We start from the raw sequence: 19,594 nt of genomic DNA, 5'->3' as shown, positions 1-19,594 counted from the left end.
ATGGAAATATCTTTACTGGCATAACAGCAATCAATAGCTTGTTATAATTGCTGACATGCTTTTTCATAATACTTCTGGTCTTTGTTTATGATTTATCTATATTAATGACCTGCAAGTATGGTAGTAGAGATTAAATGGCCTCCATTGCATTAGTTTCATTCACAGATTCTCCATGAGTATGAAGTCAGGACACCGCTGGACCTTTTTAAAACTATATTACTTCCAGGCAGAAGAAACATTGATGCAATTATTAAAGATTACTTTCAACCTAAATCTTCCAGGGTATCAATGATTGTGGGCATTAACTGTAGCTACAAATGGTTAAGGGTGCATGGGTATGAACTGGTTTGTTTACAGGTAAAAAATTTAAGGGACCAAAGGTGTTGGAATGACATTGATTGGCTCAATGCACTGTGTATTGTGACAGTACTAGTGGTGGCTGCTTTAAGATGGAAAACATTGGGCTTCAATGCAGTGGGAAGGGTTTCAGAAATAATTGGACATTGTCCCATCGAAATATTAAAGTGGAATTTAGACAACAGCCTTAACAAAAGAAAATTAATATATCATTGAATGTTCAATAAATCAGAAGGTTTGGTCATTATTCTTCACTGGCTTGTTCCATTTAAAAGATAAATATGTTTTTAAAAATACAAAACATACTAGATTATTTTATTAAAAATGTTACCTGATTGAATGCAGTAAAATTGCCAACAGTTTTCCAACTGTTGTGCATTTCTGTTCATTCATACTGTTTGTTGAAAATTAAAAATAACACTGGCTTTGAAAGAAATGAACAGCATATTAGTTTATCATTAAATAACCAAACACTTCAAAGCATAATTTACATATCTCATTTCCCTGATTAACTGTTAGAATATCATAAGATCTTTAAATTAATAGAAGGAATTTTAACATATTTTTACAATTCAATGAGTCAAAGTGTGGAAAACGGCGCAAACCAACACAAAAAGTGTTTTCAGCTGAACGTCTGATCCTCTAATACTGCCGCTCCCACCATCGGCCAGCAGGGGGCGACATGTCACAGCCGACGGTAACGTCACTCATTGCAGAGACAATAAAACAGCACACTATTTACAGAACATTTTCAGATAGTTTGCACACTTGTTTGTTGTTGATCCATGCTTAATATCACAAATCACATATCAGTAGCTACAGGTTGTGGAGCCTCATTCACACAGAAACCCAGGTTTTATATGGCAGGTCAGTCTAATCTCATTCCTCTCACACTCATGCTTTAGGGAATAGAAATAACAAAGTGGACGTAATAAAACTCAATATCAAACGCTTTCAATTTTTACCAACAACCCTCTCTATCTACTCTCTGCTGTGATAAAGTCTTTGTGGATGTTGTCTATTTCACCGATGTTCCATCCCATAACCATCAGGTCACAGTGGTCTGGTTTAAGCTACTGTCCTCTCCGAGTTGCCGTATCTGGTCCCTTGTGAAAAATGCAGCAGCAGATATGTTTTAACCTGATGTGACTTGGGTATCACTTTCAGTGGGACACATTGAAGATGCCTGAGAGCATCTGAGTTTCTTCAGAGAGACTAAGATATGAGCACAGAATGAAATTATCATGAGACAGACTCCTTCCAAACTCATTGGATTTTAATATGGCGGCAATTGGTCGTATAAAATGAAAAGAGAAATGTTGGACTCAATTCCATTTCATATTAAAATTTTCTAAAAGTTAAATTTGTTGTACAGAGCCTGGGAGAAGCTGCAGGATGTGCCGCTACAAGAGAGTAATGGGTCACATCTTAATGTTTGGTTTGTCAAGAAGCAAATTAATTCAGCCAGTGATGATGAAATACCACCAGATGATCGCAAAAACTTTGCCTAAAATATGGCAGATATATTTCTGCATTGTAGTATACGGTTAATCCAGAACCCTTGGAACAATTATCAAATTAAGTTTGGGTGACATTGCAAAAGACATGGATAAGGTCCCTTACAAAAAAAAAAAAAAAAACATACATATCGGGGTTGAATATCTCAATTGTGCTAAATTAAATGACATAGAGCTTTTTTACAGCTGAATTGCGGAGATTGAACAGCTTCTGAAGGCAGTATAATATGACTTTAAAAAAGGCTAAAGTCACTTATAATTTTCTCTTTTGCTGAGCCAAAACGTATGCATACATAATTTGGTGCACATTGAATTTAACCAAGGTTTTGTGGTATCAAGCACATCATCAAGGCTGGGGTGTCCAAATGTTTTGTCTTGAGGATAAAAATCATTATGGCAAAAAATAGTCGTGAGCAAAAAAAAACATATTTTAATATTCTTAAGTATTATCTATTAAATTAAAAGACAAAAACTTTGTTTCCCACATTTTTCATTCTAAGAAGATTTGAATTTGTCAGTACCATACCAATTTTACCCAAATGTCTCCATCTGCATCAACTACTGGCACTGGTCGGCTTGATTGTTAGCATCTTTGAATTGCATTGGGGAGGGGGGTGAGGCGGGGGGGGGGGGGGGGGGGTAACCCCTAGGCTGCACTTTGGACACCCCTAGCCTGAGGTATTTGCTTGCCACAGTTATTGCACCGATTATGCAGAATCATGCTGTGATGCTTCCCTTCAAGCAATTTCTAAAAGGTCTGCATCTTCCAAGATCCTCTTTTTCTAAGATCTTCACATGGGCACAGTTTGTTGGGAAGCGTTGCAGCTGTGATGTATTCTGGAAGATCATTAAAACTGTCCCCAATAAATCAAAAAGGAACTTATTTTGCTGATTAGGAATATTGTAGAAACATCCATGGCAAAATTTACTAAGATAGGAGGGGAGGAAATGTGTAAGCAGGAAGCTCTGGTCAGTGTGGGGCTGTCGTGGTTGACACGCTTCTTCTACCATAGAGGGGCGCGGGGCAATGCCTGTGGAGGGGCAGACTAGACGGGTGGTCCTCCCGTTTAAGAAAGGGTACTGCAGGGTGAAAAGTCAACGGGTCAATCTTATCCGCCTGCTGTCCAACATCCTGTGAAATGGAATTGAGCCCATCATTTCGGAGATTCACTCCAACGTGTAAACCACTTTTAGCATCAAACAATCTTTGTGACTCTTGTAGAGATTTTTTTTTTTGTCAAATTTGGATGAATTTGAATTTCCAGCCTACTAAATCAGTTATAAATACACAAACAGGGCTGCTGAAACTACATGTCTTGGAAAGGTTTGAAGGAAGAATTGTTCTTTACCCATTTTATGATTACTTAAAAACACCTGGTTAGTGTAAACTGTGATGCTATTCTCCAAGGTATTTTCTGCACAGTGAGAACGTCTTCTAGCTGTTTGGCGTCACTATTTAAGGACAGATTCTCATCTTATAATATCATTGGAATGATTGGAACAAAAATTAAAACATGAACGTTGTTTGCACTCCGGAGTGGTTGCTAGAAAAATGATCAATAACTCCAATAATCGTGTAATAATGTCCACAAGAACTCACAACCAATCAGATCTGTTCCTTCATTATAACACGTTCTGTCGTGTCTGAGACAAAACAGCTCCTCGAGGTGGATGGACTGAAACAAATCTGATTGGCATGTCGGGAATATTTTCACACAGGAGAGAATGGAGGCTGCATGTGACATCAGAGGTTTGTATCCAGGGCACGCTCGGAGGGGAGGAACGAGCTCCTACTGTTTGATATTCTTTGGCACCTCCAAGCCGGTCAGTAAGGTCACCTGAAGGGAGGAAAACAGAGCAAAACCACTCAGCAAACAGAGGACAGCAAAGAACGAGAGACGTGCAGCTCTCATGTTTCAGTGTCTTTGGCAGATTTTTTTCCTCTCTTTCTTAAAAATCCAACTATGAGATACTGTGCATCTGCTGAAATATCTTTGCTCAAACCCAAATCCTGACTTTTACACTGATGCCGCATTTAATGCAAACAACAAATAGGCTAAATGTACAAGTTTTGATGCCTACTGAAACGTGAATAATGGTCTTTTTATTTGAATATCGTTGTCTTTCATTAGTATTAGTTCCAAAACAACTTCAACATCTGTTTTAGCCATTAGAGAAGAAAATCAAATAACCCTTTAGCTGCAACTGCAGCTTTAGTCGTTAGAAACCTACAACATCCTTGCAGCTTCGCCCATGAGTCTTGCAAATAAACTCTTTGGTAAATTATTAATAAATAAATGTTATCTACCAGAATACTTCTTTTTTTATTATAAAAACATTTTGCTATTGCTCCTGCTGAATGAAATTGGTCTAAGCTAAAGGCTGAATGATGAACCTTCGAAAAAAAAAAAAAAGATTTTCTATCATGTTGTATAAATATCTACAAGACAGGAGTTGTCTGTTTCATTCTTAGCATTTTTAATAATAGTTTTAGATTTCACAGCTAGAAAAAATTTATAAGAATGAAAACCAAAAGTGTTTCATACTAACTAAAATGAAATAAAAGCAAAGAAATCCCACGAAAAAAATAATCCTTGTTTAATTAGCTTTATCCTGATATTTCATAAAGCACACACAGCAATTGCTAAAACATCCCTTTTTTTTTACTACCTTTATATTTAACAATCTATCGATATTGTGACAAAAACCCCATTTGCAAAGCCTTAGGATATAGCGTTGCATTTTGCAGAACCCTGCTGTAAAAGATGTGACAGCATAAACTGTGCAAATAAAAATAATTTTCAATACATGCTAATCAAATTCCATTTAGTCCCAGACTCTAAAAACAGTACCAGAACCTGGTCTCGTGACAAATGAGCATCAGGGTTTTGAAAGGTAAGAGACTGTCCAGAAAATTTTGCAGAAGCCACTAACCTGGACGTTTCTGTTGAGACTGACAGCAGGAACGAAAACCCCGTCCAGGTTCTCGAAGGCTGTTGGTCCATGCTGCTCCTTGTTTATGAAGAAGGTTAGAGTGCGTTTGGTCAGATCCAGCAGGATGCCCACAGTGGAGCCCTTAGTGATGCCCCCCTCGGCTCTGCAGGCAAATACAGCATAGAGATAACAGGTCACTTTCTAATGATACGGGACTGAGAAAGCATGGGGGAGCGAACATTTTCAGTAGAATATATTCTCATATATATCTTTGTATCTTTGCCATTGTCACGCCTGAATGTCCCCATTGTGGGACAACAGGGATATATATATATATATATATATATATATATATATATATATATATATATATATATATATATATATATATATATATATATATATATAAAGATATTTCGTTATTGTCCCACAGTGGGGACAAACAGGTGTGACAATGGCAAAGATATATATGACAATATATTCTACTGAAAATGTTCGCTCTGTTGAGGCAGACAGAGTTATCCACAATTTTTGGTAATGAAAAAAACACTAATCTAATCTAAAGTTATTTCTAAAGCGCCAGAGAATGAGTTCATCAGAAAGGCAAAGATAAAAGTAAAAACAAGAGTAAGTGTCGCACAATTGATAATATAGCATACTCAGGTGAAAAAGATGAAACGTTTAAGCTAAACAATGGAAAAACACACCATCTTATTTACAATATATGAGATAATATGAAATATATGCATGATAGTACGCACATATATATATGTATACATATGTATAAATTCACACACATGTATAAATTCAATAAAAGTGAAAAACAGGCGAAAAGGGATGCATCGCTGAATATATCACAAATTAAACGTAAATGTAGTTTCTGAAACTCTAAAGAAGTATGAAGTTTTGAACATGTGTAGTAAAACTCAATCTGGCGCCATCTTGATAGACACTGTATTTGGACAAAGTAATGCTATGTCATGGAGTACACACTGCTTAGCACATAGGATTTTTATTAAATGAGTCATTTAAATGCACAGCGGCGCAGTGGGTACTGCTGTTGCGTTGCCTCAAGAAGGTTCTGGGTTCGAGTCCTACCCTGCCCTGGGTCTTTCTGCATAGAGTTTGCATGTTCTCCCTGTGCATGCGTGGGTTCTTTCCGGGTACTCTGTCTTCCTCCCAAAAAACATGACTGTTAGGTTGATTGGTCTCTCTAAATTGTCCTTAGGTGAGATTGTGTGCATGAATGGTTGTTTGTCTCTCTGTGTTGCCCTGCGACAGACTGGCGACCTGTCCAGGGTGTACTCTGCCTCTCGCCCAGTGAACGCTGGAGATAGGCACCAGCGACCCCTCGCGACCCCATGAGGGATAAAGCGAGTAAGAAAATGGATGGATTCATTTAAATATGAGCCACGACTTTTTAAAACATTTTGTCTTATTAATAACGCTTCTCTGATTTTTCTCTGATTTTCCTTTTGATCCTTCTGGCATAGAAAAAAAAGAGTTGAGTGATTCCACACCTCTAATTAGAGCATGTTTAAATCCTGTTTTGAAGTAGACAGTATCTCAAATATTCCTACATTTTCCCTGTGCCATGTGACAGATCGGATTCCGTGCTTTTTCTATTTACTGCATAATTAATCAACTTTTGTCTCACAACTACGTTTTAAATTTGTGTTAAACTACTCACAACACTGCAGCTATTTTGTGAAAAACTTAATTTCACTTTCAAGTAGTAGGAGTTTAAATGGAAGAGTGACAGCATTATTTGTTTTCCTTTTTACACCGGCAATAATATGTATGAAAACACAAAGATTTGCTAAATAAAAAATTCATGAAATATTACATTAATACATTAATTAATTAAATCATGATCCTAAATTTTATCAAATTGTCACGCATACTGGATGATGTCAGTGACCTTTCTGCGATATATCCAGGATTATTACTTATTTATATACTCATAAATAAATATTGAAATATTGAAGGAAACTCTGAATAAAATGACTGGGAAATATGAACAAATTCATGTTACATCCACATAACCTTCTATGATGGTGTCTGAGTTTTTTCTTTATGTTTTTACTGAAGAGCAGCTTTCATCATTCCCCCTCAACAACTGGATAACGCAATCCTCCTGTTCTCTGCAAAGTCTTAAGTGGATTTATTTACACAAAATTTTCTTGATTTGGATGATGTTTATCAGCTGTTCTCAGAGTATGCAAAGATCCTGTTTTGAAAGGCCTAATCCCAACACTTTGCAAGTCTTTCCATATTTTGTGTATTTTTTCCCCCAATGATAAAACTTTGTCATTTGCCAAACAATAAAACATGTATGATAGTGAAATGGAGGTATGGAATATTGGCCTGGAGCAAAGTTATACCTTAAAATGGGGGGCGATGAACAAACAAAGCCGAGAACGATTGAGCTGACCGAGCAGCTGAATGAGCAGCTGTCTCCTGGTGGAGGGTAGGTTGTCATTTGTAGTACATTTGGTTTTATTTGCGATGAGAATTATGCATGTATTTACCAGATGATTTCATTTTGGTATACTTATGCTTAGATACATCATTACTAATTTAACTGATGATTTTACAGATGCTGGGGGAAGAAATACAACATAGTTGAGTCACCTCGAGTGGCAGAGGTATTTACAGCATACTTGTTATAAATCTAACAGGGATTAGATTTATAATAAGAGAATGCTCTTTGTTCTTTATTATAACTGAACAGAATGAAACGGTTGTAGATTAATTTACTTTATAACAGCAAATAGAAAGCTGTTTTTTTCCTGCTAATGTGGCTCCATATCTTTTGCCGCTCAGCCTCTTCCTGCTTTGGATTCATTTTGAGGATCACGTGATGCATTGTTCACATGTCCAAGTGAGGTTGAAGCTCTTTTTCTGCTTAACCACTGTATCTGCTTTAGCAACCAGCATTACTAATAATATGTGAGTTTATGATATTTATATGTGTTGATTCAGATATATCTTTGGAAACAAAAGACCGATCTGGAGAAACTGTGGTCATGAAAAAATTTCTATGTCTTTCAGGAAAAACTGTAGCACCCAAACAGCTGCGAAGGAAACAAACATCCCACTAATGCAGAACATGTAATACTGGTGAAATGTTGCCTGTATTTTTATTGAATTTCAAAGCCACAGAGTTTTACACCGGTTTTCATGAGGTATGGGGGTCACAACCAAATGGCAAAATCATCCTAAAAACAATGTCACTGTGCTCCTCTGACACTGTAAAATTGTAGCGACAGGAAACTCCTACCTGTTGGTGTGGGAGTTGTTGTGCATGAACCAGGAGCGGTTGTTGTCCACATACATGGCCCAGGCCTTGTCGTCTTTCCCCAGCATCATTTCCTTCATGGTGTTGATCCTCGCCACGCCGAACGCGGGGTCCGGGTGGTTATCATAGCGGTCGATGCTGACTTCCCAATAGTGAGTTCCCTGTGATTCAAGGACGAATTGTGGAAGCTTCAAATCTCCAGTGCAATACAAAAAAATTATTTCACAAAAGAGAATATGAAATTTGAATCACCCTAACCTTAGAGAAGGCAGCCGTCCCCAGAACTACGCGGTCATCGTAGCTGCTACACGTGGCCGTCTGGTTCTCATTAGACAGAGCGATGTCCCGGTGAGCCGAGGTAGGGTCAAAGGTAAACCAAGCCACTGTAAGGAGGGGACTGCATTTAGTTTAAGCCTGTCAGTAAATAAATAAATAAATAAATAAATATGCATCTATTTTTTTATTTTATTCTCTGTAAATTACCTAAAATAAATACGTGGCCAGTACTATGATGGAGAAAGTTCGAGAGGGCTTGATCAATTCAGTTAAATCTTTAAATTGTTACAATTTTAAATATTCAATTTCAGAATGTGATTGTTACACCCCTTTAAGAAGTCTTGAAGCTGGTCCATGATCGACCTCTCCGTCCTGTAATACACTGATTGAACAAGTTTGTAATTTCAGCCTACAGGGTGTTTTGGTTTGACACCCCCGTTGTAAAGGTTTGTATCATTCTGTTTATGTGATTATGTTTTACCATTATGTGTTTTAAAGGGAACCTATCATGCAAAATCTACTTCTTAGCCCCCTAAATACATTTTGCTGTGTATTAAGAGTCTTTCAGAGTGCAGAGAGTTTGAACGTAGACTGTCCAAGTAGATTGTACAAGTCTAGTGCCCCTAGTGGCTAAAAGTTACATGGTGCTGCTTTAAATATAAAAATTGTTCCTTTAAATCATAATCTTTATGATTTTGATTATTAATACAATTTATTTAACAAAGTGATACATTTTTTTACTGGTTTGTTATAAAACCACACATTTATATCTAACAAAACCAAGAACAAAACATGTTAAAGAGTAAAAAAAAATATGTAATTAACACCTTAATAACCAGGGATTTTGTTTTTCTTTTTTAGGGTAGCAATAACAAGATGGTCTGGTGGATTTTTACCGCCCTTTCATTAATATTAGCACCTATTGTAAGACATGTGAAAGAAAAATAAAAAAATTAAAATCTTAATGGGGTGACATAATCTGACAAAAATCCAACCTTCAACTTGTCTACGGAGCGAACTCACTTGAAATGATAATTGTCCTTTACTTGTACTACGAATAGTGCACCCCTCCCCCAATACAACACAATATGTTTACATTTTATATTGTGAGGGTTATTTTCTTAAACTTGATTTAAGTGTCTAGAAACTCAGTTAGTAATGAATGATTTTCTAGTTGCCTGTAGTATAAATATAAAGTAAAACACAGGCCCAGTTCTTTTAGCCCCCTTTCAAAATGGGAAAGACAAGAGAACATGCCATTTAAATAAAGTAAACAATTAAAATACTGTATGTGCTGATCTTCATAAGTTAGCAAATGGCTGCTTAGTTAAACCTAAAACTGTTTAATTTTAATCATATTAATGGTAAATAAAGGTATATTTATAAAGTTTGTTCAAATTTAAGAGAATCATATTTTTATGCTGTATAGAAATGTATTTTTTCAGTACATCAGTATTTTATTTTTTTTTAGACTTTGGCTTGTATGCTATATATATTTGCATCACATATTTTCAAAAAAGGAAATTCCTAAAAACAGTTTATTACATTAATGTTCCCCAGCAACAGTAAAATAGCACCATAAAACCTGACCTAGGAGGCATCTCACAAACAAAAACAAAATTAACTCAGTCAGACGTGCAGGAAGTAAATCGTTTTCAGGCTCATACCATCAGAAGTTTTCAGCACAACCGTCTTGCTGTACGGTCCCACTCCGATGGCGTTGTAGGCTTTCACTCTGGCGTTGTAGGAGCTGTTAAAATGCAGCCCGTCCACCGTACAGACCGTCTCCTTCCCCACATACACCTCCTGAGGCACAACATGTTTGTGCATCACTACAAATGTAGGCGAGTACAGTTTATGCTCTGTGCATAATACATGAGACGGATGCAGAGATGAGCAAAGAGGTTGAGAAATGTTTGTTTACTCATGCTGTCGTTAATCACTTTTTTAGAATAGACCAGTTTATTCATTATTGATAATAAGAGCTACAAGAGAATGTATATCTTCAGTTGCTGCATTTCTTCTTAGATAATAGTTACATTAATTGCTCTTTAATGATAATGTTGACAAAATGTGGCTGAAATGATCACCTATGAACAAACGTTAGCCCAGTTCTTTACTTCATAAACATTAAGTGTTAGTGTACATTTAATTTCTAATCATATCTATCCTTATTTACATGATGCTAGAAAAATTTTGTCTGCACTTTTTTATCTTTAGTAATTAAAGAGTAATCTCCCAATATCAATAGTACATCATAGTCACAATACAGAGATGAGAAATTGCATGACAGAGAACCTGGGAAACGCAGACATGTATTGTCTACTGTATGATTAGTTTTCAGCAAAATGCTTTAAATCATGTAGCAGGTGGCACAAATATTGAGTTATTCTTTAAAAGAGTATACAACTCTGTCCTGCAACTCATTCCCGAGAGATTACATCAGCAGTTGCATCATGATTCAGGTGACCAAGTACTCCACTCTCATCAACCAACAGCTTCTAACATCCAGGAGAGTGACTGGTGGGATTAGGGCCTCAGGCGCTAAAAAACAGCAGTGCTCCAACTACAGGTTCACTCCTGGGTAGGTGTTGAAACGTTTTCAGAAAACCACTGAGTGAAAGTCCAGTTGGCTCCGATTTCAAAGCCTTTTTACCTGGATGAGCCGAGTCACACACACACACAAAAAAATATATCTGCTCTAAAAACATTGCAAGGAAGACTGATTTCTTAAAGACTAAACAATAAATGAGGAATGAGTCAAAACTTCACCAGACTGCATCTAAAACTCTGACACTTCCTCTGCCTCCAGTCATTTTGTTTGCCCCTCTGTCTCCAAATGACACATCCTGGCAGGCTACCACTTCATAGGTCCTCCCTCTCACTCTTGTAGCAATTCATCTCCATCAACACATACCTGCCAGCTCTCTTCTCCACACCCTCTAATGCTTTGCTCATTTCAAGGGTGAACCCAAGTTCCTAAACTCCTCCATCTTCAGTATCTGTACCTTTATCAGCTTCAACTTTGACTTAATTCATAACTTGATCTCTTTCACAAGCCTGGATTATGTCCTTCTATTGATTTTCATCCCTCCTTTCTCTGAAGAATACCTGAACCTCTCCAGGCTCTCACCCTCCTGCTTCCTGTTCTCACTTGTTCTGTTAACTGTGACATCATCCAGAGAAGACGGATCACCTGCTATTACCATCTAATGTAGAACTGATTACTGGATCAATGTGTGCTTCTGTGCTTTTTTGTCTCTCTTGTTGTGTCTCTGCTCTGTCTTCTGTAACCCCCAGTCGGTTGAGGCAGATGACCGTTCATACTGAGCCCGGTTCTGACGGAGGTTTTCCTTCCCGTTAATGGGGAGTTTTTCTTCCCACTGTCACTTCATGCTTGCTCAGTATGAGGGATTGCTGCAAAGCCATGGACAATGCATACGACTGTCCCTGTAGCTCTACGCTTCTCCTGGAGTGAATGCTGCTTGTCGGGACTTTGAAGCAATCAACTGGTTTCCCTTTATATAGAACATTTTTGACCAATCTGTATAATCTGACTGATTTTGACTTTGTAAAGTGCCTCGAGATGACATGTTTCATGAATTGGCGCTATATAAATAACATTGAATTGAATTGAACTATAGTTCAAAACATCATCTGCAAACAACATAATGCAACATAGTCCCTTACCATGTAATTGCTCACAATCTCTTTAAGAATTTTGCTTTGCATTTTATTGTGTTTTCTCCCCATCATTTATACTTTGCTTTATTTGAACTTCCCTAACAGCTATTTGCAGCGTTTTTTTTTGGTATTTTTGTGTAATGTGAAGAAAATAGAATATCAGTATGAGTCTTTGTGCTCTTTTTCACATGAAGCATATGTGATAACTAACCCTGTATTGTCCTCCATTCCCATCATCCAGCTCCAGGATGTAGCCCTCGATGGGGCTGGCAGCAGGCGCAGTCACTCTCCAGGCCAGGGTAGCGCTGTTGTTTCTGGTGCAGCACTTCTCCAGCTGCAGTAGGGGAGCCGCTGGCACCGCGGGCCCGGACTCCGCTGAGGGAAGACATGCATGGATGAAATATTAATTGAGACGTAAAGGAATGGTGATGCAGAAAGCATGTAACAAGCAAGGGGGGGAGGGGAGGATAAAAGTTGAATGAGGGAAAACGGAGGAGACTGGCTGTTGTTTGAACAAGCTGAGGGAAGAGATTAGGAGCTTTAATGAGAACCTAGTGGGAGCTTAAAAAGCCTTACAGGGTGAAAGAAATCCAGGTTCATTTGGAGGAGAACAGCTGGAAATCAGTGGAGTCTTAAACTAGGCCACATGAGAACAGTTAACACTCTGAAGGGTAGCGGTGCAAGTGGTGAACCGGGTTAGACTGATATAAGCTCTGGCATTTGACTTCAAAAGGAGAAATCATTAAAACAAGGTAGCAAATCTGTTTGAGACATAACCTCGCTACTAAAATCAAGACATTACTGCCCAGTCTGAATTTCTATGGAACAATATGGTATTTAGTAGGTCAGAAATTAACTGTATAATTTGAGGATCAATAGGAGTATATCAGTCTAACCACTATATTGAGGGAGAACTGGTGTTCAACAGGGAAAGAAAACAACAGAAACTGTAGATTTGCGTAACAAAGCCTGTTTTTTTATTAGTATTTTTGGAAATTGTATCTATTACACCAACTATAGTGAGACACAAGGGAAGGCAGCTGTCAGGACAGAAGGGGAAACATCAGAGGATCGTTATTGAGAATAATCTGAAAATCGGTCATTTTTAGAGCTGGTTCTTTCCATTCGCCGCAGGATGTTCTCCTTCCATTCTTTCTGTTCTTTCATTCATTTTGTTCTTTCCTCTGTGCTCAATATTTATTTCATAAAAGACTCCTACTGAGCTTCAGTCTGGATTTCAGCACCATGGCTGTTTAAGACATCTTATATAACCCTGAATATCTGTGACTAAATATGTACCAGTAACAGATTAAAACAAAGACGTAAATCTTTTTATTACTCAATCTAGTTATCAAAAAGCCCAAAGAGTAAATGATTCATATTTTTCCAAATTTGATGTTCAAAAATAGGTTCTTATCAACCAACATGAAAAACAATTAGTACTATCAATGTGTAGGATAACATATAATATATAGTGCTGGCTACATTTGTAGGCACTGCCTTAAAATAAATTTATGTTTTACTACTTAAGGGAAAATCTCACACAAAAAAAATTAAATAAAAACCTTTAAATTTGAGTGCATTTACTCACAGGGGAAAGAAAAAATAGATTTTTAATTATTTTAATAGTTTAAAAAGCATTAAAAGACTGGTAGCATGACTAGGATTCAGGTTTGGGGACAGAGATTGCCATGGAAGAGGGTTGATTGGATGCCTGTTGAACAATTTCTGTGATGATGTCATTTTTTTTGGATCCTTATCGAGCAGAAATTACTGGAACAACCCATTGTCAGTTACTGGTCATGTGAATTGGGAGTGATGGGAAGTTTGATTATTTTCACTGACTCGAGGTATTTGTGAGTCACTCCCCCAACTCAGTCGGGTTTTCGAGTCGTTTGAGTCATTAAGTCAGTGACCGTACATGTTCCTCCCAGTGCCTGCCCTCACTGATTCATACGGCTGAAGCCACTGATTCATAACAGGAAAATATTTATTTTTGCAAATAAAACGACAGATCAACAACTCATGAAGGGAACCCTTTACTGTTTTTTATGCCTGGATGACACAAAAAATTAAGAATGTAACAAAAAAATTATTGCATAGCTCTAGTGATCATGGTTTTGATGTGTCTGGCAAAACAAAAAAGCTAATTAGGAATGTCAACTAATAAGGCAATGAAAGGCAGAGGTGCAGGAGTTAGGGAGTTCGTCCTGCAGGTTGCCGGATCGATCCCCTGCTCCGATCGTTGTGTCCTTGGAAAAGACACGTAACGTACGTTAAAGTAGTGTAATATGAGCTCAGGTGCTGGGAGTGGGAGCCAAACGGTGAGCTGCTGTGCTGGAAATGAGTTCTGGATTTGTTGTGCTGGATTCAGGAACTTATTTAGTGATTCTTCTGTTCTGTGAAGGCTACTGAGCGATTCTCTTGTTTTCCCCCTTTAGGGAACATAATGGTTAAGCTGAAATATCAATATAAATACAGTTACAACTGTGCAGTTACATGTAGTAGAAGCCGTCTTCTTTGTAGTTGGCTAAATATCGACGGCAGGGAATGAGTTCATAATGAATTTTGATTCCCGAGGCAGTGAAAGGACTCACGAGTTTTAAGGACTCACTAATGCGTGCAATTTAAGAGTTCATCATATCATGCAGTCTAACCAGATCCCTGGAAGCTTTGAAAGAGAAACAGGCCCACAGGATAAAACATCCGTCACCAAATGTTAATCCTCTGTTTCAAGCTAAACTCATCTGGAGATTTTGTTCCTGAAAAGCTCAACTTTAGTCTCATCTGACCAAAGCACATTGTTCCAGTTAAAGTTCCAGTAGGGTTTAGAAAATAACTCGTAATTACATTTGTGACGGTGGGACAGTTTAGATAGTTTAATGGTTGTTATGGCCATTTATGGGTAAAGCCTTCTTTCCAAGTGAGCTTTGGATTTTTTTTTAAACTCCCTTTCCATCTTGTGACAAGATGAACTTTGGTCCAAGTAGCCAGTTGCCCAAAGAAAAGTTCCTAAAAGTTAAGATCAGTTTATGTATCTTTTTTTCCCCTAGCATTAAGGAAATGTTATGGATGCAAATAATGAATATGTTGACAAATAATTACTTTCTAATATGTGACGTTTTCCCCACAGAATAAATGTAACTAAAGTGAAGGTCTGATTTTTGAAATAAATTTTAGTGTGAGATTATCTTCATGAATTACTCATTTTTTACATCATTATGCCGAAAACTAAATGGACGCAACAGATTATGATTTAAAATAAAAAAAAAACTGCATTATGTGCTGTTATTCACTTATATCAACATGCAGCACGGTGCAAAAGTTTTAAACCACCGTTAAGTTTTTCATAATTTGCTTCAAAGTGCATCGGGCAATCACTTAAAGTCACTTTTTGAATGTCTCAAATGGATTCTTTTGACTTAAGCTTAATTACTTTTCAGACTTCTGCACAATGCTGTTAAGCTTGATACCTGATTGAACAACATTTACCTTTAAATCAAAATAAATCTGAAACTCGATTCCGTCATATACCAAGCCAACACTTTCAGTCCAGCTCAGTGTTTTAGCCTAGATACCAGCTTTGCTCTGTTTAGTCATCCTGCAGTAGTCAATTTATATTTTGACTTTAAACTTTATAAATCTAGTTTTCTATCAGTTACATTTTGCCTTTTCTCACTCACAATTGATGCGCAATTTCATAAATTGTGTTTTACTGAAGCGTTCATTTCATGTAACTGGTGATAAATATGCTTGCACAGCATCATTCTCCAGAGGTGATCAACAGAACATTAACCATGCAGAGGAAAGACCACTGAAACGCTGTTGGACAAAAAGGAGCGGCGAGTTTCCAGCTGACATGACAGGTGAGGGCTGCCAGGGCTGAGGTGTGAGGAAGGAAGGACAAAATACATTTAAGGAATGAAAACAAGGGTTCATCGTGAGGGTTCACAGTTTCTGAAATACCTCCTGGGCTCTCTGCCTCCATCTCAGCCTCACCACTGTCTGCTGCCTGCATTAGTTTCAATACCGGTTTCTCCTGCACATCTGGAAACAGGATGTTGGTTTGGGTGTTTTAAAGAACAGGAAGGACAGCAAAGAGTGAAACCAGCGGAGAAGTTCAACATTCTGTGGTGGAAGAAGGATCTGATGCATCGGGAAAACCATAAGAAAGGAAACCCTGTGTTTGAAAAGATCCTGACGTGCTTGGTAAATAAAAAACAATACAGTTCAGCTAAATGTCCCCACTGTTACCAGTTTATGAAAGTTACTATTAATGTCAGGTTGTGAACATCATGTAAAGTTTATTTCATAAAAGGTGTAGAATTATCTCCATGTTTAGACAACATATGTTTAGACACAATAAAACCCAATTTTACAACGGACAAACATAAACTATAATGAGATTAAAAAAAACGACAACTAAACAGCGCCTTGCAAAAATATTTACACATTTTGTCCATTTACACCCACAAACCTCCTTTAATTTCTTAGGATTTTAGGAGATGAACCACAACAATCCTGGACTGTATTTAGGCCCATAAATTAATTTGGCCATCCTCACATATTAATATCTAGCTATCATGCAATATTTTGATGGAACATTTTGCATGATAGCTCTGGCTGAACGTGTCGGCTCATCAACCTGCTAGAAGGTGAACCTCCTCCATTCCTCCTCCTCAGGCTCAAGTCTTTTGGTCTTTTCTTTCAGGATTGTCCCAGATTAAGCTCCACCTATCTTCTCATTAACTCTGACTGGCTTCCCTGTCCCTATAGCATGATGCTCAATGTTCAGTTTTGGACTCATCCAACCAGAATATCTTCTGGTTCGCTGTGTCCTCTGCACTGCTTGCAACAATCGATAAAGGGACTAAATTGGCTTCCTTTTAACTACAGCTTTGTTCTTTCTACTTTTCCACAAAGTTGTGGAAAGCATGACCTACAGTCGTCCTGGCGAAAGGTTCTCCCACCTGAGCTGTTGTTTTCTGCAACTCCTCCAGAACAACACTTGGTCTGTCACCTTATAATATAATGTTATAAAAATAACAACACGTCATTTTAAGACACTTTACGATAGAAAACTTCTCCATAACTTTCTTCCAGACCTTTTCCTTGGTCTTCATGATGCTTTTTGTTCTCTAACAAACCTCTGAAGCCTGCACAGAACGGCTGCATTTAAACTGAGATTAAATGTCACGCAGGTGGCATAAAACACGTAAAACAGCAGATTGACCTGGATTTTAGTTTGACAGCAATGGATTAAAGGAGGATGAATAAATGTGTACACCACTCTATTTAGACTGTCACTTGTGATAGTTTTGAAAACCAAATTCTGCCAATAATATCCTACCCTTGGTCTATCACAGACAGTTCAAAAACTACATGAAGGTTTGTGTTTCAGAAAAGTGGGGGGGAATAAAAATCAAGGAGATTCTCTTCGTCTATGAGAACACCACAGGATTTCCCTGAAAAAGGAAGAGAGTCCCACTGCTGATGGATGGAGGGTAGCTAGTGAAGAGTGGACCCTGCTTGCTTTGGAATAATTAATAATAAAGGATGAAAAAGTCTGAATTTAATACCATGACAGTTTCTTTTGTTCTTATAAGGTCAAACTGTAGTTAGGATCCAAAGTTTTAACATTTTCAAAGTGTAGAAATGTAACTTTGGCCTTAACTGAGCATACACTTCACTTTGAGTTCTCAGATTAATCACTTTAATCAGATCCTTCTTCATGCTTCCGCTTAGTGAAATTAGAAAAATCAGCATTTTTCCCCCCATTTAATAACTTTATGATAATCGCTGAGACAGACTCCCCCACTGTTGCTCTGCCTGTCAAAGACTAAAACTCAAAATAAAATCTGAATGCCCATCTTTAAACTCCGTAGCTTTGTTGTGGATGATCAGGGAGATGCGGGTGTGGGGAAATGAGGCGGCGAGCTGGATGTCACCAGCCTGGAAGAACAAAGATGGGATGATCAAAGCCTCTGCTCTGCCAAACAAGCCCGACTGCAGCTCAGATTAAAGAAACTCTGCTTAAAGTGCAGCTCGACTGGAAGGACGACCTGCAGATGTTTGTGTCTGACGTCTCAAAGGCCTCTCTGTTCAACACACCCGCCATGCCAAATCTAAGTTTTGTAATATTTAAACAATATTTTTTGCAATATATGCATTTATAATAATGAACTATAGTGTTCTAATACATGTATGTCACTAAGGGAAAGTTTTAGTTTATTTTTCACCACAAAATGACACACAATGTTAATGAGTAGCCATTTTAACTCAACATTAATAGAAAAACAAAATAACTATTTAATGGCCCAGTGGAGATGTGTGGAAATAACAACAACTTTAAAAAAGGACAACAGGTAGCAGCTAAATGTTATTTCTGGTGCTTTGCATCAGTGATAATAGAGATGTTCATGTAGCAAATCAGTCTAAAATCCACAGAGTTTTTATACCAGCTGCAATATTAGCGAGATAAAGACACTGTTTGTCGCTTACAATACTCTGCATAATTTCTATAAATTTTGCAGAAATTCTTGCAATGTTTTGCTTTTCTTTCATTTTCAGAAGGTTAGATTGTCTAAATGGTTTCTGTACCAGTGCAAATAAACTTAACCAGGCGGCTGCAGCACATCTTAATTGCTTCTGCCAGATTCCTGATCAACACCATGAAATTGTTTTTATATTACACCAGTCTATCAGACTCCATCAGAGCCTATCAGGTGCTGAATGGTCTCGTGCTTTTCAGGTGGGAACCATGTAGACCACTGAGGTCATCAGAGACCAGGTCACTCACTGGTCCCAGGACCAGAACCAGAGATGATGATAATAATAATAATAATAATAATAATAATAATAATAATAATAATAATAATAATAATAATAATAATAATAATAATAATAATACATTTTATTTAAAACCCGCCTTTCTGGACACTCAAGGTCACCATACAAAAGTAGATAGAAACACATCAATGTCAAAAACATAATCAAAACACAGAATAAAGACTGTTTTAAAAGATACAAAGGCTGGGACAGGGAGATACGCACAAACTGTTGGCTCTTTTAAAGCTATAGTTGGTAATCTTGTTCAGAAACACTTTTTGTTATTCTGGGTGAAACTGTCCTTCCATCCTGACAACAGTAAATACATCATACATTCAGAAAAAGGAGGTTAAAAATAGATCTCTGTGGGAGCTGCAGGCCTGTAAAAACTCTGAAATGATTGGTTAGAGTTTTGTTCCTGCTCTCACCCTCCTCTGTCCCTTTAAGTTCTGGTCGTATCACCTCATCCATTGGTTGTCCCACATGTCTATCATTCTGACGCGCTTATGTAACGCCATTGTGCGCGCTCGTTCCTTGTTAGTTTCTGCTTGCTGGCTGCACACTTCTAGTGTTTATGTATATAGTTAGCTTAGCGGTTAGCTTCAGTGTTAGCCGTTCATTGTAGCTCCACTGCTCTAACCGTAGACTTTGAACATGGCTGAGAGTCGCAAGAAGCGAACCGCGAACATGTTTATGA

General features: G+C 37.7%; 1 protein-coding gene across 2 annotated transcripts in view; it reads right to left on the bottom strand.

The window, feature by feature from the left end:
• Positions 1-3,099: 3,099 nt before the first annotated feature.
• LOC105938901 (E3 ubiquitin-protein ligase TRIM9) overlaps positions 3,100-19,594 on the bottom strand; it is a 60,167-nt gene continuing 43,672 nt past the window's right edge. The window contains exons 6-12 of one of the 2 annotated variants that reach the window (XM_012880834.3): positions 16,036-16,116; positions 12,281-12,444; positions 10,053-10,191; positions 8,368-8,492; positions 8,092-8,270; positions 4,809-4,971; positions 3,100-3,712 (exon numbers count right to left, since the gene is read on the bottom strand). In XM_012880834.3, the coding sequence (XP_012736288.2) occupies positions 3,665-3,712; positions 4,809-4,971; positions 8,092-8,270; positions 8,368-8,492; positions 10,053-10,191; positions 12,281-12,444; positions 16,036-16,116 (899 nt within the window). In that variant the 3' untranslated portion in view covers positions 3,100-3,664. The remainder of the gene's footprint in view (positions 3,713-4,808; positions 4,972-8,091; positions 8,271-8,367; positions 8,493-10,052; positions 10,192-12,280; positions 12,445-16,035; positions 16,117-19,594) is intronic. The other variant, XM_036147203.1, reaches the window with a different exon arrangement.

Source organism: Fundulus heteroclitus, chromosome 15, assembly GCF_011125445.2.
Source record: "Fundulus heteroclitus isolate FHET01 chromosome 15, MU-UCD_Fhet_4.1, whole genome shotgun sequence".
NCBI classification, from domain to species: domain Eukaryota; kingdom Metazoa; phylum Chordata; class Actinopteri; order Cyprinodontiformes; family Fundulidae; genus Fundulus; species Fundulus heteroclitus.
The sequence above is the reverse complement of the archived record's forward strand: the minus strand, read 5'-3'. Positions and strand labels throughout refer to the sequence as shown.